General features: G+C 32.4%; 6 protein-coding genes and 1 non-coding gene across 11 annotated transcripts; 3 read left to right on the top strand and 4 right to left on the bottom strand.

The window, feature by feature from the left end:
• Positions 1-1534: 1534 nt before the first annotated feature.
• LOC106450566 (E3 ubiquitin-protein ligase SP1) lies at positions 1535-3878 on the bottom strand. Its single transcript, XM_013892247.3, has 10 exons — positions 3464-3878; positions 3261-3388; positions 3083-3178; positions 2866-3003; positions 2725-2790; positions 2458-2570; positions 2261-2371; positions 2094-2134; positions 1913-2021; positions 1535-1824 (listed from the first exon to the last, which is right to left on the bottom strand). The coding sequence occupies exons 1-10, from the start codon at positions 3588-3590 to the stop codon at positions 1722-1724; spliced, it is 1032 nt and encodes a 343-aa protein (XP_013747701.1). The 5' UTR covers positions 3591-3878; the 3' UTR covers positions 1535-1721.
• A 3039-nt stretch (positions 3879-6917) lies between these two features.
• On the top strand, positions 6918-8171 carry LOC106377643 (cytosolic sulfotransferase 5-like). Its single transcript, XM_013817909.3, has one exon. The coding sequence runs from the start codon at positions 7127-7129 to the stop codon at positions 8003-8005; it is 879 nt and encodes a 292-aa protein (XP_013673363.1). The 5' UTR covers positions 6918-7126; the 3' UTR covers positions 8006-8171.
• A 20-nt stretch (positions 8172-8191) lies between these two features.
• On the top strand, positions 8192-11208 carry LOC106450575 (histone-arginine methyltransferase METTL23-like). Of its 2 annotated transcripts, none has more exons than XR_001289431.3 (8): positions 8192-9148; positions 9223-9327; positions 9524-9610; positions 9693-9747; positions 9904-9997; positions 10126-10210; positions 10298-10490; positions 10843-11208. XR_001289431.3 is itself a non-coding variant. In XM_013892258.3 (8 exons), the coding sequence occupies exons 1-7, from the start codon at positions 9050-9052 to the stop codon at positions 10455-10457; spliced, it is 681 nt and encodes a 226-aa protein (XP_013747712.1). In that variant the 5' UTR covers positions 8192-9049; the 3' UTR covers positions 10458-10490; positions 10843-11208. The 2 variants fall into 2 exon arrangements, 1 of the variants encoding a protein (XP_013747712.1); XM_013892258.3 differs by having other exon boundaries at positions 9693-9743.
• Positions 8785-8890, bottom strand: LOC125578807. Its single transcript, XR_007316890.1, has one exon. It is a non-coding gene; the product is annotated as a small nucleolar RNA Z279/snoR105/snoR108 (small nucleolar RNA).
• Positions 11209-17817: 6609 nt separating the features above from the next.
• LOC106377653 (brassinosteroid-responsive RING protein 1-like) lies at positions 17818-18700 on the top strand. The gene has a single exon (XM_013817917.3). The coding sequence runs from the start codon at positions 17818-17820 to the stop codon at positions 18412-18414; it is 597 nt and encodes a 198-aa protein (XP_013673371.2). The 3' UTR covers positions 18415-18700.
• A 2864-nt stretch (positions 18701-21564) lies between these two features.
• LOC106450591 lies at positions 21565-23744 on the bottom strand. Of its 3 annotated transcripts, none has more exons than XM_013892275.2 (9): positions 23514-23744; positions 23321-23420; positions 23218-23239; positions 22995-23051; positions 22812-22893; positions 22449-22544; positions 22230-22354; positions 22094-22112; positions 21565-22011 (listed from the first exon to the last, which is right to left on the bottom strand). In XM_013892275.2, exons 2-9 carry the CDS (start codon positions 23412-23414, stop codon positions 21820-21822), a joined length of 687 nt encoding a protein of 228 aa, XP_013747729.1. In that variant the 5' UTR covers positions 23415-23420; positions 23514-23744; the 3' UTR covers positions 21565-21819. The 3 variants fall into 3 exon arrangements, with proteins under 3 accessions (XP_013747729.1, XP_013747745.1, XP_013747738.1); XM_013892291.3 differs by having other exon boundaries at positions 23506-23602; XM_013892284.3 differs by having other exon boundaries at positions 23321-23585.
• Positions 23745-25311: 1567 nt separating this feature from the next.
• Positions 25312-26715, bottom strand: LOC106450614 (beta-carotene isomerase D27, chloroplastic). 2 transcript variants are annotated; one of them, XM_013892311.3, is made up of 4 exons: positions 25994-26715; positions 25804-25910; positions 25630-25725; positions 25312-25543 (listed from the first exon to the last, which is right to left on the bottom strand). In XM_013892311.3, the coding sequence occupies exons 1-4, from the start codon at positions 26497-26499 to the stop codon at positions 25494-25496; spliced, it is 759 nt and encodes a 252-aa protein (XP_013747765.1). In that variant the 5' UTR covers positions 26500-26715; the 3' UTR covers positions 25312-25493. The 2 variants fall into 2 exon arrangements, with proteins under 2 accessions (XP_013747765.1, XP_048595673.1); XM_048739716.1 differs by having other exon boundaries at positions 25630-25910; positions 25994-26623.
• Positions 26716-26857: the final 142 nt, after the last annotated feature.

Raw genomic sequence — 26857 nt, 5'->3', positions numbered from 1 at the left:
CTCAGAGGAGATAAAGCTGAGAGATGCAGAACCTATGAGATAAGAGGAGAAAGAATTAGAGTTTAGGACAGTGGGAAAATATTAGAAAGAGAGATGGTGTTAAAAGGCTGAGGGCATAGTTCTAACTATTGCCACATATGGATACATAGACGCCAATTTTCTCTTGTAACATTTACAAAAAATAATAAGAAACTAATCATTTCTTCTTTCACATTATTTCCTTCCACCATAAACAACAGAATATAATAATAGTATAAAAAATTATAGTTATACATCCATATATATGCGTTCCCAAAAAAACACATCCACCATATATATATATATATATATATATATTTATACTAGGGTCGGTCTGGATTACGTCCGGAGTTTTTGTTTAAATTCAAATGTTGATTATATATATAGTATGTTTATTTTATTTATAAATATTATAATTTATTATAAAAATATAAGTAGCCAAACAATTATAAAATCATTTTAAATTATTCATATTTTTTGTTTTACGCATTTCAAAGTTTTTAGTATCTATTTTTTTGTTATTATAAATTATATGAGGTGATGAGTAGAATAAACAAAGATTATTAATTTTAATTGGTTGAACTGTATAAATGTTTCATTTCACTTAAAACTGTTTATGAATTTTGTTTCCAATTAGTATCCAAGTAGTTTAATGGATCCTCCCTTAAATCTACAACCCTATTTTGTTTGTGTGTTGAGTTTGCATTTGATGTAATGGTTGTGTGAATGTTCTAAAAGGTGATTGCCATTGGACAAACGGGGGAAGAATTTATGCGGGTGTCAGTGAATTCGATAGATTGTGAGGTTGATTTAGTTTAAAAATACAGGTAGCCTTAGTAGGAAAAATCTGTAGTGATATTTGTTATTGTTACCTGTAATTTAATAGTATCCGACGCATATGGAATGGTTCCTTAATTTGTGGACAATCGTGAATCCATGATTATGAACATATGACTGGCTTTATAGCCAGTATGAAATAGAAAGCAGCAGAGTAAGTTTTCAAGTTACATACATTGTCACGTATCATCTAAGGACGACCCAGTAATTAGAAAATTTCCTACGCTAAATGAATGGCTCGTCGATAAGTGGAAAATATTTGAAGGAAATTCAAATATTATGTCTTTATAGTTCAAAGTAAAGAAAAATGTTAAAATTGAATCTAAAAGTAACATCCATGGAAACTAACATCCATGCTTCTGTAGCGACCATGTGTACACATATTACGCATAACATATCAGGTGAAAATATATTAGTGTTTTATGACGCATCATTATTTTTTTGGTTGACAACCATAAGATTGTTGGAGCTGGCTCATTCTCTGCTTTGATCTGGCTCCGAGAATCGTACAGATTGTTGGAGCTGGCTCATTCTCTGCTTTGATCTCTCCGTTTTTGTGAGAAACACTGCAAGCTTGTTTTGGGGAAGAAGACAGATGTAATCAAGATAGAAGCAAGGAAGATTCAAACAGGATGAGCTGAATCGAGTAAACGCCTGATGTAATTGGCAGCGACAAGAATAGTTAAAAACGAATTTACTGTTTCGTGGATCGAGCAAACACCTTATGTTTTCATATAATTTAAATGTACTGTTCTTGAAATCAAACAAAAGAGGATTACGAACACTGAATTGTAACGTTTTGATCTTGCGGTATTTACAGACCAGATTCGAGTAGAGAATGCTTCTGAGCTCTGAGTTGAGTTTGCTCAGTGACGATATGTCTTAACCACCTGATCTATACGTCTTCGGCAAAGTGGACAGCTGGTCAAGTGGGAGGAGCATGCGGTGCAGCAGCACATATGACCACACCTGCGAGAAGTACCAACAACACACACGTTCTTTTTACCAAGTTGCAAATGGTAGAAACAGCCAAAAAAAGAAGAGGAAGAATGCTTACGGAACAAACACAGCATTATAGTTATGCTCTAGACAGATCACACAGAGATCAGGAACAGCGCCTTCTTTCTTGGTAGAATCTGAAACGCTCTCATGTGCCCCGTTTGAACCTGGTGAGAGAAAAGTTTTGTGGTCAGAACCTGTGCAACCTATTTATGAGTAGAACAAACACCAATGGGTACCTTCAGTCTCCTCAGCTCTCTTAGCTGCTGCATCAAGCACTCTGCAACAATAGCTGACACTGCTTAATTTTGTTTTGATAAAATTCTCGAGGGACACAAACTGAGCTAGTACTCATATACTTAAGGACAACTATTCACTTTCTAATGGGACGAATATGTGACAATACCTTTTCTGTAACTCTCGATGGCGTCTTCTCTCAAGAACATGGTCAATGACATGCTTTGTAATTAGAAACACACCAAAAACAGTTAAACCCATGGAGGCATACTTGTACCACCTGTAAAATAAGACTCTTATCAATCAATTTGGCTCATCGTGTTTTCCTACAATAGAATAAGTACCAATAGAGAAGAGAGACATGACCTTGACCATTTCCCCAAATTGGAAATGAGCTGATCTAGTGATTTAGGAGAGACGTAGAAAGGCCCTCTTTCAGGTTTCTGAATCCTGAGGTCTCCAATATCGTCCTTGACAGCCTGTCATACATGCCAGTAACAGAAATTAAAATCAAACTCTTCATCAAGTCTGCCTCTGTAGAAAGATGAATCCAGCATTCTACAAATACTATTGCTATATAACAACTTAGGCAAAAGAGATGAAAGAAAAAAGAACACTAAGAATACGACATACCTCACCAACAATAGTTAGAGGCATTCCAGTAGGAAGAACACGCTCAATGCGCTTTACTCCAAGCATCTGAAACATAACAATACCCGCTTAAGCAAAACGAGAGGTCAGCAAAAAAGCAACCCGTATAGAAAAGCAAAAAACCTTAAGGCCTTGGAGATAATCAAGTGTTCCCCGTACAAGAGACCGCCCTGACTCTTCAAACACTTCACTACCAACAGTCAAGGCAAAGCCTGTTGCACCACGAGCTCCCACTACATTCACACGACTTGTCCCATCATCCTATTCACAAACAATCATACAATCTGAGAGATGGTTTTTAAGAAACATCAAAAACAGTAAGCAACTAGATTTGACTTACCAGAAACCAAGGAACCTCTTTACTCATAGATAGCATCAAAGCACTATCTTGAACCCAAGAACCAGTCTCATTGTGCTTCAGAAAGTGTTGCTCCGCCTGAAAACACATCAATACGATTGCTATAGTTTCACATACACCTAACCAAACACAAACTAGATTATAATAAGTAGACACATACAGTTTCCTCGACGATAACGCCGCGTATGCCACTATGCTCGCACTTGATAGGTGTGTCAGAGCCAACTCTTCCAGACACAGCCACAATGAAAGGCAAAAGCTTGCTGCTATCTAATTCTAGCAATTGCGCTGCAAAATACAGAGAAAAAAAAAGTATCAACAATCATTGAACAGGAAAAAAACAGAGAGTAGAAGAACGAATACCTAACTCCTTGAGCTGGTTAACCCTAGTGACGGTTTTGAGAACTTCAGCGTCCCTGCCGCTACTCTGGCCGAGAAGATAAAGAGCGGCGGCGCTGAGGCAGCAGGTAACTCCACCCCAATGAATCATCTTCCTAACAATGCCTAATCTTGGAGTTATTGGGGATCAGGAAGGGACGAATTCGAAAGGGGATAAGATAATAGTAGCAATCGAATCTGGATTTACACAGAGCGGTGCGAGACGGTGGCGAGAATTTCAGAATGTTGTGCAATTGGATGATGATTCTTTGCTTCGATCTCTCTCTCTCTCTCTCTCAGGGTTTGGGGGCAAGAGGAGGACGATAAAAGTCAAGTCGCGGAAGCAAGGTAGCTTGATGACGTGGCCACTTCCCAATATTCTTTTGCGTGGGCTTATATTTAAGCCCAACTAGATGCAAAAGTCTTTGTTAAATAAGTGATTTAGGGGGGGTGCGAGTGAAATTAGATTCATAACTAGGCGACCGGCGCGCACTATGTGCCGGCATAAAAACATGATCGACTCGTACCTTGTATTCCTTCTCAGTCCGCACCTCACGAAAGAAAACACAGTAACGTCAGTATAAAGAGACAGATATTGTGTGTATGTATAATTGCAACGTGACAAAATATTTTGTGTGTTTACGAAGATACTTTCATTCAAAAAATGGAACAAAGAATGTATAGTTTTAGAAGTAACAGATTTTCTATTATTATTAATTAGAATTGTATTGTATATGTGTCGTAATTCTTTATTTTAGATGAATAATATTATTTTTCCATAAATAATAAACAAACATTTATAGATTTTCACAATATGCAAAATTGTTTACAACTCTTTTCAAAGTTAACAAATTTCTCAATTTTTAAAATCAATAAACTTTATAAAAATGTAAGTCGTCCACCGACACTCCCTTAGCTTAATATACAAAAAAAGAAGGGTATAATTTGCAATAATTTAAAACTTAAAAGTGAGTTCAACGGTGAAAAAGTGGGTATAAAATGACATCCAATATTTCTTCTTAATATATTGGTTTGTCAATTGCTACCAGCAAATTAAATTTCCCTTGTTTTTTTACCAGCAATATCTGTTTCCTGGCTTAATTTCTTCTCTTATGTCTAGGGATAGGTGTTCGGATATCCATTCGGGTTTGGTTTGGGTTTATTTAGGTTTTGGGTTTTCGGGATTAAAGATTTCAACCCATTCGGGTATTTCTAAATTTCGGTTCGGGTTCGGTTTGGATCTTTGATAATTCGGTTCGGGTTCGGATAACCCATTTAAATAATTTTTAAAATTCATTTTCATTAAAATCTAGTGCTATTGGTTTGATAATTCTATAACTCTATACAAAATCATTTGTTATTCAAAATTTATAGATTTTAATGATTTTACAAGTGTTATTGGGAGTTGAATTTTTAATATTTTAACTCATAAAACAATATTTTGAAAATACTACATGTTTTTATTGAATTCTTAAAATTATTACATTACTTTATTTTCATAGATTTTTACAATATACAAAATTGTCTACAACTCTTTTCAAAGTTAACAAATCTCTCAACTTTTAAAATCAATAAACTTTATAAAAATGTAAGACCTCCACTAACACTCCCTTAGCTTAATATACAAAAAAAAAGAAGGGTATAATTTGCAATAATTTAAAACTTAAAAGTGAGTTCAACAGTGAAAAAGTGGGTATAAAATGACATCCAATATTTTGTCTTAACATAAGCCCTTAATATATTGGTTTGTCTCTTGCTACCAGAAATTTAATTTAGGTTTCGTCTTTATTACCAGCAAATTAAATTAGGTTTTGTTCCCTTGTTATTTTTACCAGTGACAACTAGGGGTGGACGTTCGGATACCCATTCAGGTTTGGTCCGGGTTTATTCGGGTTTTGGGTTTTCGGGATTAAAGGGGGTGATTGGTTGGACTGTACTGTAAAAAAATTACTGTAGAATTTGTACTGTAAGTGTATTGGCTGTAGCTGTACATTTACTAAAGTATATTTTTCTGCAGAGATTTTTGCTGTAGTTATGATAACTGTAGCTGTAAATTATTGGCTGTACTTTTGTAAAATAAAACATGATTGGATAAAATGTGTTGTAGCTGTAAAAAAAACTTTTCTGTTAATTTAAAAATATAACAATTTATAAAATCTATCCAAAATAAAGAAAACCATCTAAAATTAAAAAAAATAGTCAAAGGAAAACCACCATCTAAATAATAATAAATTTATCTACGAGAATTCCATAAATTCATTGCAATTTCATCTCGAAAGCCTTCCATGTATCATATATACACATAATAACACAAATATGAAACAAACAGAGTAATGTTTAGTCTTAGTCGCCTTTGAGAAGCGTGAACTCATAATTTAAACCACTATAGTATTGAATTTAGTTGCTTCTGTTTTACTATTAGATTTTAGAAATTGAAACGCTGGAAATAAGGATGCCATATCTGAATTGTGGGTCTTTGACCTCTCGGGATCCACTAAAAGCATTAACTTAATCATATGTTTGGTTTTCTTACCGATGGACAGGTGTAGCTCCAACAGGCAATAGTTGTTCTTCTTTCTCACGTGATTTGGAAAACGTATTTGAAAATTTAGTTTTCTAGACTTAATGCTTTGAAGAAGAAAAGCTATGTATTTATAAAAGCTAGGTATTTATAAAACAAGTGTTACGTTAGGGTTTTCCTTACGTCGTATTTTCAGTTATGAGTTTATTTTTTCTAAAGCCCAAATAATAAGGATGTAGGATTTTTGTCAACAAATAGAAAAGTTAAAGTTTTACTTTATTTGTTGTATCTTGAAAAAAATAAAGCTACAACTTGATTGGCAAACATTTATTAAATTTTGCTGTAAACTTTAATTTAGAAAATAAAGCTAAAGCATGATTGGTTAGAATTAGTGCTTTAGGAAAAATTAAAGTTAAAGTACTAAGTTAAATCCCAACCAATCACCCCCAAAGACTTCAGTTCTATTCAGGTATTTCTAAATTTTGATTCGGGATCGGTTTGGATCTTTGCGGATTCGGTTTGGGTTCGGTTTGGATCTTTGATAATTCGGTTTGGGTTCGGATAACCCATTTAAATAATTTTTAAAATTTTAAAATTCAATATATAGTTTAAATTTCTCAAAATCTGTAAATAAAATATTATATAAATTTTAATAACATATGTCAGAATACCTAAACTTAACATATAAATTAGTTTGGTTTGAATATTTTGATAGAGAATCAATAGATATTTTAAGTATTTTTGGTGTTTTGAGTATATTTTAGCTATTTTAGACATGTACTTTTGACTATTTGTATATATTTTCAAGTATTTCAGACAACTTAAAAGTATTTTATATATTTTAGATGTTTTTAATATACATTAGATTAAAAATAATTGATATATTTATAATGTAAGCGAAATACTTCAGTTCGGATCGGTTTCGGTTCCCTGGATATCAAAATTTTAAACCTGTTCGGATATTTAATCAATTTCGGTTCAGATTCGGTACTACTTTTTCGGATCGAGTTCGGTTTGGTTCTTCGGATTTGAGTCTTTTTGCCCAGCCCTCCTTATATCTATTATGACTTCGTTTGAAGCTTAAACCACATCTTTTTGTAACAAGAAGTATAGAACCAACAAAACAAATGGATCCGAAGGAGCTTCCGTCCAACATAGGAGACGACAAGATAAGTGAAGAAACCAAGAAGTTGATCTCTTCGCTTCATTCACACATAGATTACCAAGGGCATAAGATTTGTAAATATCAAGGATGTTGGTATTTTTACAACACCCTCCAAGGTATTCTCAATTTCCAGAGAGGTTTTCAACCGCAAGACACTGATATCGCTTCGTACCCCAAATCAGGCACTATTTGGCTCAAGGCTCTCACAGTCGCTCTCCTTGAGAGATCAAAGAAACATTCTTTTGATGATGCTGATCATCCTCTTCTATATAATAATCCTCATTGCATTATACCATTCTTGGAGATTGATATGTACCACGAAAGCTCAAGTCCTAACCTAGCCAAGTTCTCTAAACCTCCAAGGTTGTTCTCGACGCACATGCCACTGCACACGATGCACGAAACCCTCAAGCACTCTCCTTGCAAGATTGTTTACGTGTGTAGGGACGTGAAGGACACGTTGATTTCGTGTTGGTTTTATAGCAGTGCTATTTATAAAATTGAACCAACCAGAAGCGTTCTCGAGTCTAGGTTTGAAGAGTTCTGCAATGGAACTAACTATTTTGGACCTTTTTGGGAACACCTCTTGAGTTACTGGAGAGGAAGCTTGGAAGACCCCAAGCATGTCCTTTTCATGAGGTATGAGGAAATGAAAGCCGAGCCTCGTGATCAGATCAAGAGACTTGCGGACTTCTTGGATTGTCCTTTTACTAAGCAAAAAGAAGATAGTGGATCTGTGGACAAGATCTTGGACCTTTGCTCTCTGCGTAATCTGAGCAGTTTGGAAGTTAACAAAACAGGGACAATAAACAGTGTGGAGCACAAGTTTTTTTTTCCGTAAAGGGGAAGTCGGTGACTCGAAAAATTATCTTACACCTGAAATAGAGAACAAGATAGACATGATCATCCAAGAAAAATTGCAAGGTTATGGTTTGAAATTTTTAAGTTTTATGGTTTGTGTGTTTCTTTGATATGATGCAGCATAATAAGAGCACCTTACGTTGTTATGGTCCTTTTTCCCTTTTAAAGACAAACTATTTTTTTCTGTTGCGTTTAATTATTCTCTCATTCATGTTTCTTGCTATGTCTTAGCCTACCTTCTGGTTTCTAATGCTGATCTTGCAAAAACAACACAAAAATTTCCAAAGCAGTTGAGGTTGCTCCAGAAGATTTTGACTTAGTCTTTGATGTGCACGTTCGGTTTTGATAACTATATAGTTTTCGTTTAACGTTCCTAGTGAGTCTGTTTCTTTTCTTTCTTGAATCCTTTTAAGGCAATGAACAACCAACTCCCAGCGGTCAATGTAAACAACACCATGATCTTCAAAAGTAGAATGTGGATCAAAAATCTACCCGGTAACATCAGTAATACAACTCTTTTTGAATATTTAACGTAAAAAGTATAACATAAAACATTTTATTATAGCAGAGACTCTAAATAAATAACAGAGTTAAAAAAATTATATTTACTAATATACGTATATAAACAGTAATTATTTTTACTAATAATATTATTTAGAAAAAAATTGGTTTTAAAAGATAATATTAATAATAACTATTAATATAATTAGTATATTTTTAAAATAATTTTGTTTTAAAAAAGATTGACCAATCAGGAGAGGGATCAGATGGTAAGACAAAGGAGAGTGCTCAATTGTCGTAACAGGCGGAGCGAAACGCTCTTCTCGCATAATAAAAGCGAGAAAATAACCACTCCTCATTTCCCCTTTCACTTGCCTGAAGGATCATGCTTTTACTTTAACCCAACACCTATCCTTTTATACCCAAACAATAGCTTCCCCAACTTCACTACTTACCGATGTGGGACTTTCCTCTTCTTCACTTAAATCAAAAACCCTAATTTCAAAATCTCAAGACTACTACGATGACTACTACTGCCACGACGACGACCATCTCTCAGCATGATTTCTACGGTGATGATGATGGAGATTCCGAAACTTCCATCTCTGTATCTGTTATCGAGGTATGAACGGCGATCTTCTTCTTCTTCTTTTCTTCCGCTGGTTTCGTTTTGATTGTTCGTTCGTTTGTGTGTAGAATATGAAGGAAGAGTACGGTTTGTTCGTTTGGCCTTGTAGCGTCATCCTCGCCGAGTATGTCTGGCAACAGCGATCTCGATTTCGTGGCTCTACCATTCTCGAGGTAAACAAACTTCTCCTGCTTTCTCAATTGAAATTGAGACCAAAGATTGCCTGAATAATGTTTCAAAGATGGCAACCACTCTGTAGTTTCTGCTGATTACAGGATTCGGATTGTGTTCTGTGTTTGAATGAACTAATGAGATCTCTCTTTTGACTTTTATACTTTCTCTTAGACTTGTGTTTGATGTAACTTGCAGCTAGGAGCTGGCACTTCCTTGCCTGGTTTAGTAGCTGCTAAGGTTGGAGCTAACGTCACCCTTACCGATGACTCAAGCAAAGCAGAGGTATTAAAGCTTTTAAATAAGCTTTTCTCATTTGGTTCACAGATTATGAGTTTGTCTTTCACCATACATGATACATGTGCAGGTTTTGGAGAATATGACAAGAGTTTGTGAGCTTAACAATCTCAACTGTAATGTAAGTTTGTATACCACTTTTCACTTTTCTTCAACTTTACACCCGCTGAATTAACAATTGCCCACATCATCGTTTATTGCATATATGACGCTTAGGAGCGTATATGTTTGTTTGTGTCATATAAACATACCTTTACCTTATGGTTTGTGTATTTCTCCAGGTAATGGGTCTCACTTGGGGAGTGTGGGATGCAACCATATTTGATCTGCGGCCTAACATTATACTTGGAGCTGATGTTTTATATGATTCAAGTGGTTAGTTAGTTCATTATGCTCTTTCTTTGTCTTGGCCTTCTATTTTTTCCCTTGTGGAGTCGTTACCTCTCCTAGTTTATTCTTACCATGAGCTGAAATGCGAATCCCGAACCTTTTGTTTTGTATAGCGTTCGATGATCTCTTTGCCACCGTCTCTTTCCTGCTTCAGAATTCTCGAGATGCAGTTTTTATCACTACGTATCACAACAGGAGGTACACAATTCATTCATCCTTGTCAATCATCTAACTTATCTGCAAAAGATTAGGATGGTGATTTTGTGTTTGGATTTTATACTGCAGTGGGCATCATCTGATCGAGTTCCTCATGGTGAAATGGGGTCTGAATTGCGTTAAACTTGTGGATGGCTTCTCATTTTTGCCATCTCGAAAGGCATCTTTACTAAGCGGCAACATTCAGCTTGTTGAGATCGTATTGAGTTGTGGAAAATCAGCAGCCTAATAAGACTGTAAAATAAGAGGCCAAAGGTCAAAGGTATTAACATTTACTATATTATAAGATAATCCCTAGTTAATCTATACTATAGATGGTATGAGTTGAAATCCGTAGAGTCTGGTGTTTAGGGGTTAGTCAAGCGCAGATACACTGATAACTCTTTGCATAACGTTGAATATCTCTACCCTTGCATTCTTTCTCGTAGATGTATTCCCTTTGTGTTCTTTAGATAAACACTGTTTTTGATGTCCATCCAAATCAAGCAAAGCATTGTTAATGAAGATATTAGCTTCAAAACCATACTTGAGATTGAGAACCTTTGATGTCCTCTAAGAAAATGTTTTGTGTAGACTTGACTGTGTGACTGCAACGGGTTTCTGTGTGTTTGTAGGAAAATATCAAACTAATGGTTGAGCTTGTCTCATTTGGCTGAGAATGAAGGAGGATCGATTTGGTAAGAAACAAAGGGAAAATGATTGTAAGTATGTCAAAGCAGGATAAAAGATCACAGATAAGATTGAATTGGAGCCTAACAAATACATCTTCACGACCAGTTTGCAACAATTGTCTTTTTCTTTGCTCAAATCCATTTGTTCTTAAAGACCACGAGCACACCAACGCATTTTTTCGTTCATATTATTGTTTCAAAATTGTTTAAATTAAGAGCTCCCATTGGTGAAAATAGGAGATCGTTTGCAAAATACAAGTCTGTGATTCTTGTTTTCTCACAATTTTTGTTATAACCAACTTCCACATTCTTTGTTGTTGCTTCAACATAGTTAATAAGAAGTTAATCACTATGGTAGGGTGACAAGGGATCACCCTGTCTAAGCCCACGCCAACCTTTAAAATAACCTTGAACCACTATTATATATCCCACCGTAAAATTGGTAGTGCAAACACATGCATTTAATCATTTGATGAAAGATTACCGGAACTTGTAGATTTTTTATTTCTATCAATTTTTGGGTCATTCTTTTCCTACCTCTGCTCTTGTGATACCTATTGATCAGGTCACCAGCAAGGTCCAAGGATGAGTTTTAATCTGGATAACTATGGAATTGGTTTAATTTAATTGATAAACAAAGAGAACAGGTGTATATATATTTGGATACTTTAATTATGAATTAGCTGGTTGCTTAAAACAATTAGTGTAATTAGTTGGTCGCGTACTGACAAAACGACAGTCTCTGACATGCAAAACTGGAATAAACTTTGTAGTTTTCCGTTGAATTAGCAGACAAGTTTCAAGCTAAAGATGTTTAACTCTACTTTTAAAACTTAAAGCAAAATTCTTCTAATTTTTTTTACTGTTCCCTTTCTTATAATAATTTAAAATCCTGCAAAGCATGCTGCCACTACAGTAATATCCGTACATAAAATAAAATATATATACAACAAACTCTTTACATGTACACTAGGACTAGGATTAGGATAAGATTTGCGCCTTACGCAATATAAATTTATTTGTATATATTATCGATATTTTCTTTTATATATTTGATCATTTTATTTATATATATATAATATTTTTTGTTGTTATTATATAATTTTTTTCCCGATAGATCAGATCAATTTTTATTAAAAATTGTGGAACAAAACTACAATTAATATATCATGGGTTGATCGGATTGGACATTAAACAAATTATGACACAAAAACCTTATTTTTTTCATCGAACACATTCTTGAAAAAAGTGAACAGTATTGCTTCCACAGTTGAATTATTTTGACTTTATCTTTCATATGATTTTGAAAGGTTTCAAATCAACCATTAACTTGATACATGTCATTTTAATACTTGTAGTCGTATACTTAAGGTAAACTTGCATCTTTGTAATTTAAAGTTGTTTTAAAAAATTATATAACATATAAGAAAAAATCTAACATATAGAAAAAAATAACATATAAGGTTTCCTCATTTTTGTATTTAAAGTCTTTTATTTTTTTTTTTAAATATAACATATAAGGTTTCTTTATTTTTGTAATTTAAAATCATTTTAAAAACTGAAACAAAAATGGAGAAGGATGAAAAAATTGTTATCAAATTTTTATTATTCTTAATCATTAATTATCATATATATGTTAATCATATTAGGTAATTTTGTAGCTTTTATTTAAGGAAATAATACACACTTTTTATATTTAGGTTAATATAATGTTCTCTAATAATTTGATTTGGACCAACATTTATTCAATTGATTCTTAAGATGCTACGTAAGCTAAATAGATATCTTAATTAAGTGACACCTAAACCATGTCACTTTTTAATTAGTACAAACTTAAAGTTACAACTTTTTAAATGATTCTCAATTAATATATATGGATAATACAACAGTACAAATAAAATTGACATTTTACAAAAATGACTCCAATATTTGTTCAAGCCAGAGTACCAATGCAAATATTGACGGTTTTAGATTTAAGAAATTAGATTGAATAGTATGAATATATGAACTTACAAAATAGCCGAGAGAAATTTAGGGCTGTCATAATCCAATCCATGAAGAGTATGTATATCACTAGCTACTAACTCGTCGGCTACGAGAGGACCGGAAGTTTCTAACAAGTTTGAATCTATTAGACGTCTTTGTACATTATTTAGTTCCCCCAATTTTAGAGTTTTGATATTTTCATGTACGTAGACTGAAGAAAATAAGTTAACAAAAAATAAAAGTATGCTAAAAATAGATCAAACTTCGACGTACCTTCATCAACGATCGTTAAATCTTTGTTGACACCTAAACCCGTATGTATTGATGTAATTGCCGAGGTAGATTGCGTCTAAACTATAAATTTTGAACACTGCAGCTCTTAATTTGAAAGAAAAATAATTGATTTTCCTTGTTTTCCTTAAATAAAATTTGGTTGTTAAATTAATTATCCAGACAAAAGGGATTAATCTTGGCTGGATTTAGCTGGCTTATCAGTTAAAATATCTTTACTAACGCCAAAAACTGACAGTGACACTTTTTAATTATTCTATAAACCCTTGTTCCTTCATAATATAAACATGAGTGTATGGTAAACTTGATGTAGATAAACGTACGTGGGAGAATAATAGCCTGGTGTTTTTGTCCTCTCAAACCTTTACCATGTGGTGGATTCAATTTTTCCAAAGTATGACAAAGCAACTACTTATTAAACATATAAATCCAATCAATTGGAAATATTTATATCCAGTAAAATATTGGTCAAGTTACATGCATAGATGCATAAACAAACTTATATATAAATATATGTATATATATGTTTAAAAATGTATATCTTTGTGTGTGTGTTTGAGTATAAAAGTGTTAATTAAAATGGCGGAATGTGAAATGTTGGAGGATAAGATGGTGAGGATGTGAGGTGGGTCAGAGCTGCTTCGGCTCTTTCATACATTTTAGTTAGATACCTATATGACCCCCCCACCCCCCTCTAGAAATAGATCCTCAAATATTTTGATTAAGTAAATCAATATTGTATTCTAGAAGTATATCTGACCAACGGAATCAAAATCAAACTTGAAGAACTGCAAAGACTTTTCTACGTAGTTAATATTAGGTCATAAAAATATTTATCAAAAGTCAATTAATAAAGAATCATAATAACAAATGACGTATGTGTAGATTGATGATCTCTACTAGTCATGTCAAGATTGTTTTGGACTGAATTCAATGTGTGGTATTTATCATTGTGATATCCAATACACCTGATATGATAAAATATATTTTCGCCCTGTCCATGCCAAAATGAATTAACTAAGATTTCCTAGTACAGTTTTAAAGAGTACCATCTAATTTTCATTTTTTTTGGGTGATTGGTTGGACTGTGGCTCTAAAAATTTAGCTATAAAAGTTCAATTGTAGGTAAATTGGTTGTAGCTGTAAAATTGTTGCTGTAGATTTTTTTCGAGAGACTTTTGTTTTAGCTAAATTTGTTGTACCTGTAAATTATAGGTTGTAAATATTTTAAAATTTAAAAATATGTGAAATTTGTGATGTATATATAAAATAATTATTTTTTATGAATTAAATAATTTATATTAATATTTTTTATAAATTCTCAAAGTTTATTGTTATTTAAAATGTGATAGATAAATAATGTATATTTTATTTAAAATATTTCAATAATTTTTACAACACTGAAAATTGAATTAAATATTTATAAATGTTTTTAATTATGATTATCCAATTATTTGATATTATAGATATTTTTTTATTCACAGATTCTACAGCCTATAAAAGAAAGCTTTAGGTTTTTTACCTAAAATACATTAATAAAATTTTGCTTTAGTTTTTTTGCTGTAGCTTTAAAAATAAAGATAAAACATGATTGGCAAAAGTTTATAGAAACTTAATTTAGATTTTAACTATTAAAAATAAAGTTACAACATGATTAGTAAAATTTAGTGATTTAAAAGTAAATAAAGCTAAAGTAAAGAGATAAAGCCCAACCATTCACTTCCTTTGTAATTTACATTGATGTCCTATTTTCAAGGTAAATTCTTGAAAAATAAAATTATTTTCATAAGAAGATCCTAATTTCAATGGTAACCAAAACAATCTCTAAATTAAGTGGACATATAAATGCATGTATATAGCATGCATAATGCAATATAGGTGTAGACAAACTGGAATGAAATGAACCTAACGATCTGTCTTACCTTAATTATCTGTAGTATTTCTGAATTTCTATTATCTTTATAGGAAGTAGGAACAAAAACAAGTCAGTAGTCTATACATATACTACTATAACATAAAGAAACATCATTGCCACATTCCTAGCTAGATCCTCATCAAGCAAAATAATTAAATACCAAAGAAAAACAAGCAAATAAAAACACATTATTGAGTACTCCATTAAATTAAGGGAAATTGCACCGAGTAACCACAAAAAAAAAACAAAATTCACTAACTAACTAAAAACACCCTCTCTCTCCTACTTTTTCTTCCTATCTCTCTCTACTCTCTTTCTAAAAATCTAATTTTTCTTTTTTTTTGGCTATTTAGCAAATAAGCCCTTAAATTAACAGAGCAATAATTAATTAACAAATCACGTATAATATTTAATATACTAGGATAAGACCCGCGCCTTGCGCGGGATTAAGTTATTATTTTTATTATATTTTGGAGAATGAAACAATAGTTTGGCTTCATTTGGATTACGGGTGTTCAATCCGGATATCGGGTTGGTTTCGGTTCGGTTCGGTTTTTTTCGGTATTTGGTTAGTAAAATATAACTACTATTCTAAATCCATATTTACTTTGACTTTAGTCTTTCACATACTTTTGAAAGATTTCAACTGGACGACTAAATTGATCAGCCAATCTTGTTGTTTTAAATCATTAGTGTTTATATATATATATATATATATTATTTAGTTTGAATATTTATTAAATAAAAATTCATATGCGTTATATTTTATGATCATTTGTAACTTATTATAACAAAAAAATAATCTATTGATCACAAAATTTTCAGAGTGGGAATATTCAAATTTCTAATAATATATAGACGTTTTGAAAAATTCAAATATAACATATAAGAAAAAAATATAAATGTTTTTATTATATATTTAATGTGATTTTTTAATATCTTTCAATAATATAAAATTAAAAAAAAAAGAACTAAGATACCAAAATTGTTATCAAGTATTTATTATTCATAATAATTAATTTTCATATATACGTTAATCATATTAGGTAATTCCGTAGCTTCTAATTAAGGAAAGTGCAAAAAAACTTTTGGTAGATTATTTATCAATTCGATAGTTAGTTTAATACAAAATATAATGTAAGTCAAGATGGACCAACCTATTTTTCTAAGAATAGTATATTTTATATAGTCATTTATTAAATGAGAATTTATAATCATACAGTTCTATGATCATTCATATCATTTTATAACTGAATATTTAAATCATCGATAATAAAATTTTCAATGTGAAATCTTTAATAAGTTTATAATTTATAAATGTTTTTGAAAATTCATTGAAAGTTTTAATATTAAAATATTTATGTAATCTTATGGTATATAGTATAATCTATATATATATATATAAATATATATGTTTTATTATTAAATGATATTTTTTACTCATATGGTTTTAAAATAATGTGTATCTTCTTATAATATTAAATAAAAGTTCATATTAATACAATTTTATGATCATTTGTAACTTATTATGACAAAAAAAAATAATCTATTGATCACAAAATTTTCAGAGTGGGAATCTTCAAATTTCTAATAATTTATAGACGTTTTGAAAAATTCAAAATATAACATATAAGAAAATTATAAATGTTTTTATTATATATTTAATGTGATTTTTAAATATATTTTAATAATATAAAATTAAAAAAAGAACTAAGATACAAAAATTGTTATCAAATATTTATTATTCATTATAATTAATTTTCACATATACGTTAATCATATTAGGTAATTTCGTAGCTTTTATTTAATGAAAGTGCAAAACATTTTTTGGTACGTTATTTATCAATTCGATAGTTAGTTTAATAAAAAGTGTAATATAAGTTAAGATGGACCAACCTATTTTTCTAGGAATAGTATATTTTGTATAGTTATTTATTAAATAAGAATTTATAATCATACGGTTCTATTATCATTCATATCGTTTTATAACAAAATATTTAAATCATCGATAACAAAATTTTCAATCTGAAATCTTTAATAAGTTTATAATTTATAAATGTTCTTGAAAATTCATTGAAAGTTTTAATATTAAAATATTTATGTAATCTTATGGTATATAGTGTTTAATATATATATATATATATATATATATATATATATATATATTTATTTATTTTATTATTAAATGATATTTTTTACTCATATGGTTTTAAAGTCATGTGTATCTTCTTATAATAAAAATGTTAAACCATTGATCATTAATTTTTAACATAATAATTTTAATAGTTTTAGTCAGTTATTGTCGTTTTTAAAAATTCAAAATATAACATATACGAAAAAAATCTAAATTTTATTTTTATAGCTAATTTGATTGTTTAATTTATTTTAATAATATAAAATTAAACAAAAAATGATGGAGGAGATATACATTGTTATCAAATCTTTATTATTAAACTCATTAATTGTCATATATATATTAGTCATTTATGGTAATTCCGTAGGTTTTATTTAAGGAAAGAAAATATCATATCATATCATTATATCATATAGTTTGACCAACTTATGTATCTAACAACATATAAAAATCGAATGTGGACCTACTTATTTTTCAACTGAATGTAATTGACTACCTAATTGAGTGCCACCTATGCATTGGGGCCTCTTTTAGTTAATACAAAATTGAGGTTACATCTTTTGAAATGTTCCTCAATTAATATATAAGGGATATGTACATATACACACACACCCAACTATATATACATCCTACCCCTCTCTATCTTTTCATCTCTCTTATTTGTTTAACACTTCCTCTCTCTATCGGCGAAGCAATGGGTTTTCCGTTGGGCTATTCCGAGATCCTTCTCCCAAAAATCTTTCTTCACGTACTCTCTTTCTTAGGTCTAATACGAAAACTAATCTCCACACTTTTCTGGTTCATTGGTCTACCCGACTTTTTGGAACCCGAACCGGTTACATCTTCATGGCCCGACCCACCACTAAACTCCACCACCTCAACCAACCAAGACTCTAACTTGTTTTCAGCAGCGCTGCTAGCTGGAGAGATCTTGCCCGTTGTCAAATTCTCGGATCTAAACCGACCCGAATCCGAATGTTGTGCGGTGTGTCTCTACGACTTCGAGAACGACGATGAGATCCGACGGCTGACGAATTGCAGGCATATATTCCATAAAGAATGTTTGGACCGTTGGATTATGGATTATAGTCAGATGACGTGTCCACTTTGTCGTACGCAGTTCATACCTGATGATCTTCAAAGGTCGTTTAATCAAAAGCTTTGGTCTGAATCTAGTGAAGTTTGGTGAACGTTCTCGCTGAATCATCTTAGGACATGGTCTTCGTTTTTCTCTCTCTCTCTCTCTCTTGAAATGGTTAATATAAAGGTTATTCTTTTGTTAGTACTTTGTTTTTTTTTTGTTCACTAGTACTTTGTTGTTAGTATTTTGTTTGGTGGCTGAGGGATGTAAATTAAAAATAGGTAGTGGTTACAGGCTAGTTAAAAAAAAGAAGAAACTTGTACCATCTTTTTTTCGGGAAGAAACTTGTATCATCTATTCAGAAAAAAAAAACTAAAATTTAATTTATTATAAATTTGTACTCTTGTTTCTTGTTACTGAATGAAAATAATCTGTTCATACACAGTTTTTTTGTCATCTCACTTTTATTGAAATAGTCAGATGGAAACATAAGTTAATTTTGTCGACTTGCTCATCAACAAATGTGTAATATTTCTTATTTTATTAAAAATGTCACGAACAATGATCAAACAATAGTTACGTTACAATGCTTCGTCCAGTGATGAAAAATTGTAAACATTTTCATGATATTTTATAATATCCCAATTTCTTATATATTAATTTTATTGTGTATGATTTATTTAGAAAGCCTATAATTAAAAATGGTTTCAAGTCATTTCTCACTGCAAATTGTAAATCACGCGTTAAAATATAGCAAAAGAAAATTCTAAGGTTTTTATAACCATCCACATATGAAAGACCCATGAAGCTATTTGCTTTTGGTTCACGGAAAATAGATGGGACTTATCTCAGAGTTAAGTATTTTTTTTTGTGCACCCAGAGTTAAGTTCAAAACCAAAGAAAGATAATGCAAAGAATCAACGATGGGGGCAGCCTCCAGGAGGCTATATGCTCTTCACACAAAAAAAATTCAAGGGACATATAGGAAAATAAAGTGCATCATAAACCATAAACTTGAAATTTGTTGCATGTATCATGATGCAAAAACACTAAAAGAATGTCTTTCCAAGTATCTAAGTAAATGATTTGTTTTCATCTATTTTTCTTATAACTCACGCTCTTATATATGAAACAATTTGGGTGTTTTCATACTATTTATAATCGGAAGTGTTTGAACCATAATCCAGGGAAACAATGCCTACGATTAGTACCCGTAAAATTAAGTTTTCAACTGAAGCATAAATCATGGTCCATCTTGGTAAACTTTATACTTGAAATAGGATTGTTGTTTTTATTTTTGAAAATTTTACGATGAGCTGAAAGTAGGGCTCGACACAAGTAGGATATTTGCTATATTCAGTATAATTGATATTTGACTTGCAATATACGAGTAATAGAAATTGATATTTGTATTATACTTACTAAAAACGAGTACTTGTTATTTTAAGTACTTGTTTTAAAATGAGTTACTTGCAGTTTACTTATCTTATTCTATTACTTATACTTGCAAATACTTGCAACTGTTTCTGAGTATTTAATAATTATTTATTAAATAATATCATTTAAAAAGATAGATATGAAAGTTTATTTTGCTTTTACATTTGAAAATTATTCTAATTATAATATTTGTGTATAATATAAAGAAGAGAAATGATGAAAACATGAATTTTTCTGTAAAAATGTACTGTTTACTTTTCATAACAACAAAAATATCTTCGATAGACAACACAGATAATAACAAAACCATTTTAATATTTGTTATTTATTTTTGTACTTGCAAATATCTAGATTCCATTGCTTGATATACTTAATAAGGCTGAATACTTAAAAAAAAACAAGATGGGAACAGACGAGTGACGAGTATAAGCCAACGAGTATTTGTGCCTAACCCTGAAAGACTTATTAAACTTTTTCATTTTGAAGAATCAAAACTTAATCGTTGGATGAAGATAATTCTGCAAAAAGTTCGAGGGCAGAGAGCATGACGCGAAGAAGCTTCGCATGTGTCGAAAACTTTGGAATATGATATGCTGTCGCCAGGTCGCACACATGGACTTGTCTGTGCGTGTGCTTATTTATTTCTAAACCAATACGAGTCCACACGCTTCTACTCATTTTTTGCTTTGAGATATACCGCAAAAATAAAAATTATCTATAGAATTGTAGATTCCACTATTTTACCTTACCATTATGAAGAAATATGAACTTGTAGATTCCATTATTTTATCATTACCAATTTCCTGCGATATGGAACATATAACTAGCATATCCCTTGATTAGTTATTTTAAGTGTGTTGATTTTCCTCAAACTATATGTTACAGTTGATGATATTATACATAACTGAATAAGATATCTTACACTTTAAACGTACTGCACTGAATTTTCTAAATTAGTGGGAGAAGTCGTTTAATTAATTGATAGACAACTCTTCCAATATTATTGTGGTTGACCCACTTTGACTTAAAGGCAGTATGAACGGAATCATTAGCTTTGATATAATATATTTTCACCATTTTTACAAGACCTAAATAAACTTCATAAGCAATAGCCCATCCTCGATGGTTCCACGTCCACCCTCATGCGCCATATGGATTACAAAAAATAGATAGATAAGTTACAGTGAGCATAATAAACTATTAAACTTAGTTAGATATAGACAATGCAGGTTCTGGAGAAAATAAAAAAATATTACTCCGATTCTCATGTTAAGAACACAAAGCAGAGTACCAACTACCAACAGATAATAACCTAAAATAAAGAAGAAAGAAACATTAGTTTCCAACTTGTGGTAGTTAAGTTTTCTCATGTGTATAGGGAGGCTAATCATCTTACCGATGGATTAGCGACCTATGCGTTCTCTTTACCATTTGGTTTGCACTATTTTGAGACTATTCCGGAGGTTGTTGTTCCAATTTTGTTGGAGGACTTGAGCGGGGTTTCTAGACCTCGCCATGTTTACTTGTAGTTGTTTTGTGTTTGAATAAAAAGTAGGGGACTAACGTCTCCTGCAGTCTACCAAAAAAAAAACTTGTGGTAGTTAATGCCATGACTAGTCCTCAGAATCAGTATCCTCATCTGTTAAGCTTCGGGAGAATGTGCTTTTATAATTGGCAACACCTTGTAGGTTACCGCTTTATAGGTCATCGTGGAAAGTAGCCCAAAACAATACCGGAACGTTCTGGGGGTAAGTAGCCTACTTGCACTGGCTGGTTAAGCTAGGCAATTGCAAGGATATCACAGTACAAACAATGCAAAGATAAAAGGAATACAGCCACACATATATAGCATATCAAGGTTATACACTTTTGTGTGTCATCACATAAATAAGAGAAAAATACCAACAAAATCAACACACCAGATGATACCAAAGGTTTTAGTGCATAAACCAGAGTACTAAAACTTGCAAAGCAACCACATAACTGAGGAAAATAGCTGAACAACAATATAACAACTAACACCCAGTAACAATAACACTCTGGCACACAATATGAAGATATCGGTTTGAAAGTTTCTCAATGATGGGGATAACCGGGAGGCGGGTAAGATGCAGGAGGGTAGCCTTGAGCCGGTGGGTAAGATGCGGGAGGGTAGCCGACTGGAGGGGCAGGTTGATCAAAACGGGACATCTGCTGTGCCGGTGGCACGCCCATTGGCTGAGAACCAAACACTCCATCTCTTTTGTCCATTTCAAGCTTGTGTTGTGTCTGCAAGCATAAGATTGGGCTTTGGTTATATATACCATAAGAAAAGATATTTCAGAAGCTAAAAGATTACGCTTTCTTATACCTGCATACACGCGCAGACCCTGCAAAAGAAAATTAAGACCAAGACAGTGCGTTAAAGTATTAGCGATGGGTAAACTTTAATATACTAAGAAGATAAAGTGAAAGAAAAAAAATCAGATAAAAGAGGAAATACATACGTGCAGTAGACCATATCGGCACAGCAAGAGAGTATCTGAGAAGCCTCAGAGAGCTCATCACTACCAACGAGGCAAGCAACAATAGAGAATATGCAAGCGACTTGGCTTAGGCAGAACATAAATCCCTGCAAAACGCCAATGATGAGATTTGTCTTGATTCACACAGATATGCATTCTGTGTTAAAACAAGTTAAAGCAGAAGAAGAGAAAGGAGAGTACAATAATGCAATTGTCGCATTTTGTAGTCTGGATGTTGAATTCATCCTGCAGAAGAAAGCGAGTAGAGGCCACAGAGTTTCCGAAACAGAGGAAAACCTGAATATCACAATTACACGTTGCTTAAAACAAATATCGAATCAAAGGATCATCAGGAGATCTAAAACTGAATTATCGCAAGCTGACTACTCATGCCAGCAAGTTCGACAAGCCAAGTTCATTAGTAAGGATTTCGAAGATAATGTAATCTCCGATTCAAATGGAAAGAGCAAAGCAATCCAAATACAGAACACATCAAGCCAGGCAATATTTCTTAAAAAAAGGGCTTTGACGTTTCATGTTGTTCACAAAAAAAAGAAGTGAGACCTCGGTGGCAAGGCAGAGTTGAGGGCATTTGCTTTCACCACACCTCCCACTACAAGGCATGTATCCAGCACAGCAGGTATACCTTCCACAAAAGAAAGACTCACAAAATTTTAGCAAAAGGAAGAAGCTAAAGTCTTTTAATCAACCAACAATAATGTACATAGAAAAGAAACTAGTTGAGACCTTGACATGTCATTGTAAAGCGCTCTTCTCCGAAGCAAGTAAGAAACACACGGTCCACTACACAAGCAAATAATCAAATGTTTCTTAAAACATAAAGAGATACATGCACTAGTCTTCTTCAGTATTTACTACTTTGATTGCTAAAACGAAGATAACTGGAGTACGAATATATATATATACTTCGAGAGCAAAACTCTAATTGGATATAGAGCAAACAACTTACCACACACACGCCAAGCAACAATCTGCACAAGGAAAAATCAATTTCTTTGATTAAGATAGAGAAATCCAAAAAGGGAAAGAGAGAGAGAGAGAGGGAGATTTACAGGGAGTGTCGGCGGTGACGGTGCCCATGAGATCGGAGTGCCATAAGTTCCGGTAATCCTGGCGGAGCTTCATCTTCTCGGCCTTATCCGCCATTGCTTGCTAGAAAGGATCCAAAAACCCTAAAATCAGTAAGCAAAGAAGGTATAGATCGAAAAGTCAGTTAGATCTGAGAGATATTCTTTACGCGGAAACCTTTAAATTGATAACTCAAACTTTCTCTATCGTCTCCCTCACTCACTCTTCTTTCTCTTTAATTTTATCTCTTCAACGAAGAAACTTCAAAATCAAATCACTTTCTTTGAATAATCAATAACTTTGACTTTCAACTCTCCTTCTATTTTTGTGTGGACACCTACAATTTAGCATACGCGGGTTTTGATTGGTTCAAACTTCAAAGTCCGATCTTCGAGAATGCCGACTCTTTTCTTAAAAATAAAAAAAAGGAAAAATGATTGTTTTAGACAAAAAAATGGTAACTATAAAAATGGTAAATATGTTCCATTATGCTAGTTTCTATTTTATATCATTTTTGCTTCTAATACTTTTTAGTATTTTAAAAAAAAAATTAAATAAATAGTTTTACAAAAAAAATTAAAAAATAATAAATAATTTTACAAACAAAAAATTTGATAAAATACCTATATCAACTTAGTGGTATTTTTTTCAGTTCTAAAAATATTTAAATCTTAGTCTGTATGAGTCTTTTAAGTTGCTAACAAAAAAATGTTTAAATCTTAATTTCATATTTTGTTCTACAGAAAAAAGAATTGGCATACTACAAAGTATAAAATGAAATCTATTTTTTTTCATTGAATCTACTATCCCTTTTATATTATTTGAGGAGCATTAATTTAAACTAACCTTGACCTCGTGTGTTATTAACAAAATTGTCATTTTTTAGGTGTCAACACTAGAATCACTCTCACACCCTTTAATTAAATACCCTCTCCTCATTAGACTAATTACTTATATGCCATTATTCATTACAATATAGCTTAACATAATATATTATATGACTCCTATCTAAATAACTGATAACTCATTTGATCATTCATTACCCATTTCTCACGCGGCCTCCTTCGTATTAATAAAAAATATTTTTATTATTGATTTCGTAATCACTTTAATTATGTTTCTATATCCATCAAGTAGATACAAATATATTAGTAAAAATAGTATAACACAGGTTTTAGTTTAAGAAATATTTCTCATCTATCTTGAAACGCCTATCATCTTTATAATATAAGTACAAATAAAAATCGAATATAGCTCAAAACGCCTATCATCTTTGAGAATATAAAAATCTCAAGTACAAATCTGTTTTTGTATAAGTAAGAAGGTTCGTCCCACTTAAATGATATCAACTATAAAGCAATTTTAATATCTTCAAAATGTAGAAGGAGCTATATAACTGCTTGATCTGTATGGTTTGTATTAATTTTCTTATTTCAGAAGTCCTTATTGTCCAATGGTCATATGTTATTTTTTTTATATCAACCTCACATATATAAACTCATTATAGGTATAGTTATATTGAATATAAAAAAAAATGTATTAAGCTATAGCCTTAACCGGTTAGCTACGTATGTTATTATGTTGAATTTGAAAAAAATTATTAGTCCGCTTGGACAAATTAAATTAGATATCAATTCAAAATTTTCATTGATTGTCTTTTTAAGTGATTAAGTATTTATCGGTAATTACGGTTGCATATAAAAAAGTTAGATTATTCTGATTAGACAAATTAAATTACATATCAATTCCTAATTTTAATTGATTGATTTTTTATAATCATTAATCATTCATCTGCAATTACGGTTGTATATAAAGAAAGTTAGATTTAAAACTGAGTTACGGCTTTACACCTTCAATCTACTTCAAAAACTAATATTTTAAAATACTCTTTGACATTAATGCCTCATCTGTTAATTTATCTCTCTATCAACTATCAAAAGGACTATGTTCAACGCTCTTTTGTGATGGAGATGAGTAATCTCAAGTGTGTGTATTTTTATCGGATAATTTCACAACTCAACCAGCATAGAAGTACAGAATAATACTAACTAGTATCAAACTCTCCACATTGTTGACTTTTATGTGTATGTGTTTGTGAAACGTATGTAATGTATATATATCTACTGGAAATAGCACATCTGGCTGATCCAATGGTGTTCATGCCTGTAGTTTAGGGCAGATTGGGGAGCTCGGATTGGCTATAGAACCTGCAGATAAGCAACATCATCATGTGTTAATTAGATTGATTACACACTAGATACATCAATGCAATCTGACAACTTGTAAGACGTACATATGTCCGCTAAACAAGGTTGTTTGGTGGCTGGATCATCCTCAAAGGACGGAGGCACTTGTCCGTATATCATCTCGCAACTCATATCATCAAAATCTACAAACAGAAAATGGAGACAATGGGCAATTATGTAGAGGAAGAAGAGATTAGATGGTGAGAAAGAGATTACTTTACTTGGGTTCATGGTGAGTGGGAGACCAAACTCATTGGTGAAGAAATCTTGTGTTGGGATTTTGCACATATTCACACACATTCCTACACACCCACTGCTCTCCAGATACCTTCAATATCAACAGTATGAGCTAAAAGCCTACAACAATTTTGAACATGACAAGAACAAGTAGTAGTAGTAGTAATAGCATACCTGCACTTCTTTATACGAACGCCACTTCTCTGTTTCACACCATTCACTTCCACTTCTATGACCTGAGAAGGACCAACCAACCAGTGAAAGAAAGGCACTGTAAGAGCTGCATTGAACTCTGCTGCCCATTTCGTCGGCGGGAAGAGCTTTCTAAACTGTTCAGGAGCGCCAGGAGGAAGCATTGAGAGAAGAACCTCTCTCACAACCTCTTGCTGCTGAGACCTGTTTCGTCCTTGCATCACTCTCTTTGAAACCTCTACGAAGCTCTCGTAGTCATAGTCCCAAAGCCCTTTCTCCTTTATTTCGTTCTTCTTCTTTGAGCCACCAAACTTGTCCATCTTCCTCGCGAACAGCCCCATGAACACTCTCTCAGCCAAGCCATCGTTGTATCTTGTCTTCTGCCCCACCGGAGCTGGCTCTCCGCTCGGCTCCGCGATCCCACATCGGATGCTGCCACGTCGTCCAGATTTGAGATGAATTGCTTGGAGACTAGCAATAGCCGCCATGGGATAAGATCTCGCCCTCTCTTTGTGTCTGGCTCTTCCCTACCAACGTACTCTTTTTTTTTTTGCTATATTAGTGGCCACACACAACACACACGCAAACGGGTGAGACAAAGGGAAGATTCAACTCACAACTTACAAGTGTCCACTTTATTTGCCTCTTAAAACAGATTTTTCACATAAGTTTCTTTGTGCTATATTTTGTGTGGACTAGGAAACACTTTGTTATATCCAATTATTATTGTTCAAGTTTCAAGAGAGTGACTTACCATTGGTAACCTCTCCAAACTGGAAGTCATCTGTAGGTTACATTTAGTTAGCCTCAGTAAATTCATGAAAGGTGAAAAAGATGGTAGAGGAC

Source organism: Brassica napus, chromosome A9 (assembly GCF_020379485.1).
Source record: "Brassica napus cultivar Da-Ae chromosome A9, Da-Ae, whole genome shotgun sequence".
Lineage (NCBI taxonomy): Eukaryota > Viridiplantae > Streptophyta > Magnoliopsida > Brassicales > Brassicaceae > Brassica > Brassica napus.
Note: the sequence above shows the minus strand (reverse complement) of the source record. Positions and strands in the feature narration are given on the sequence as shown.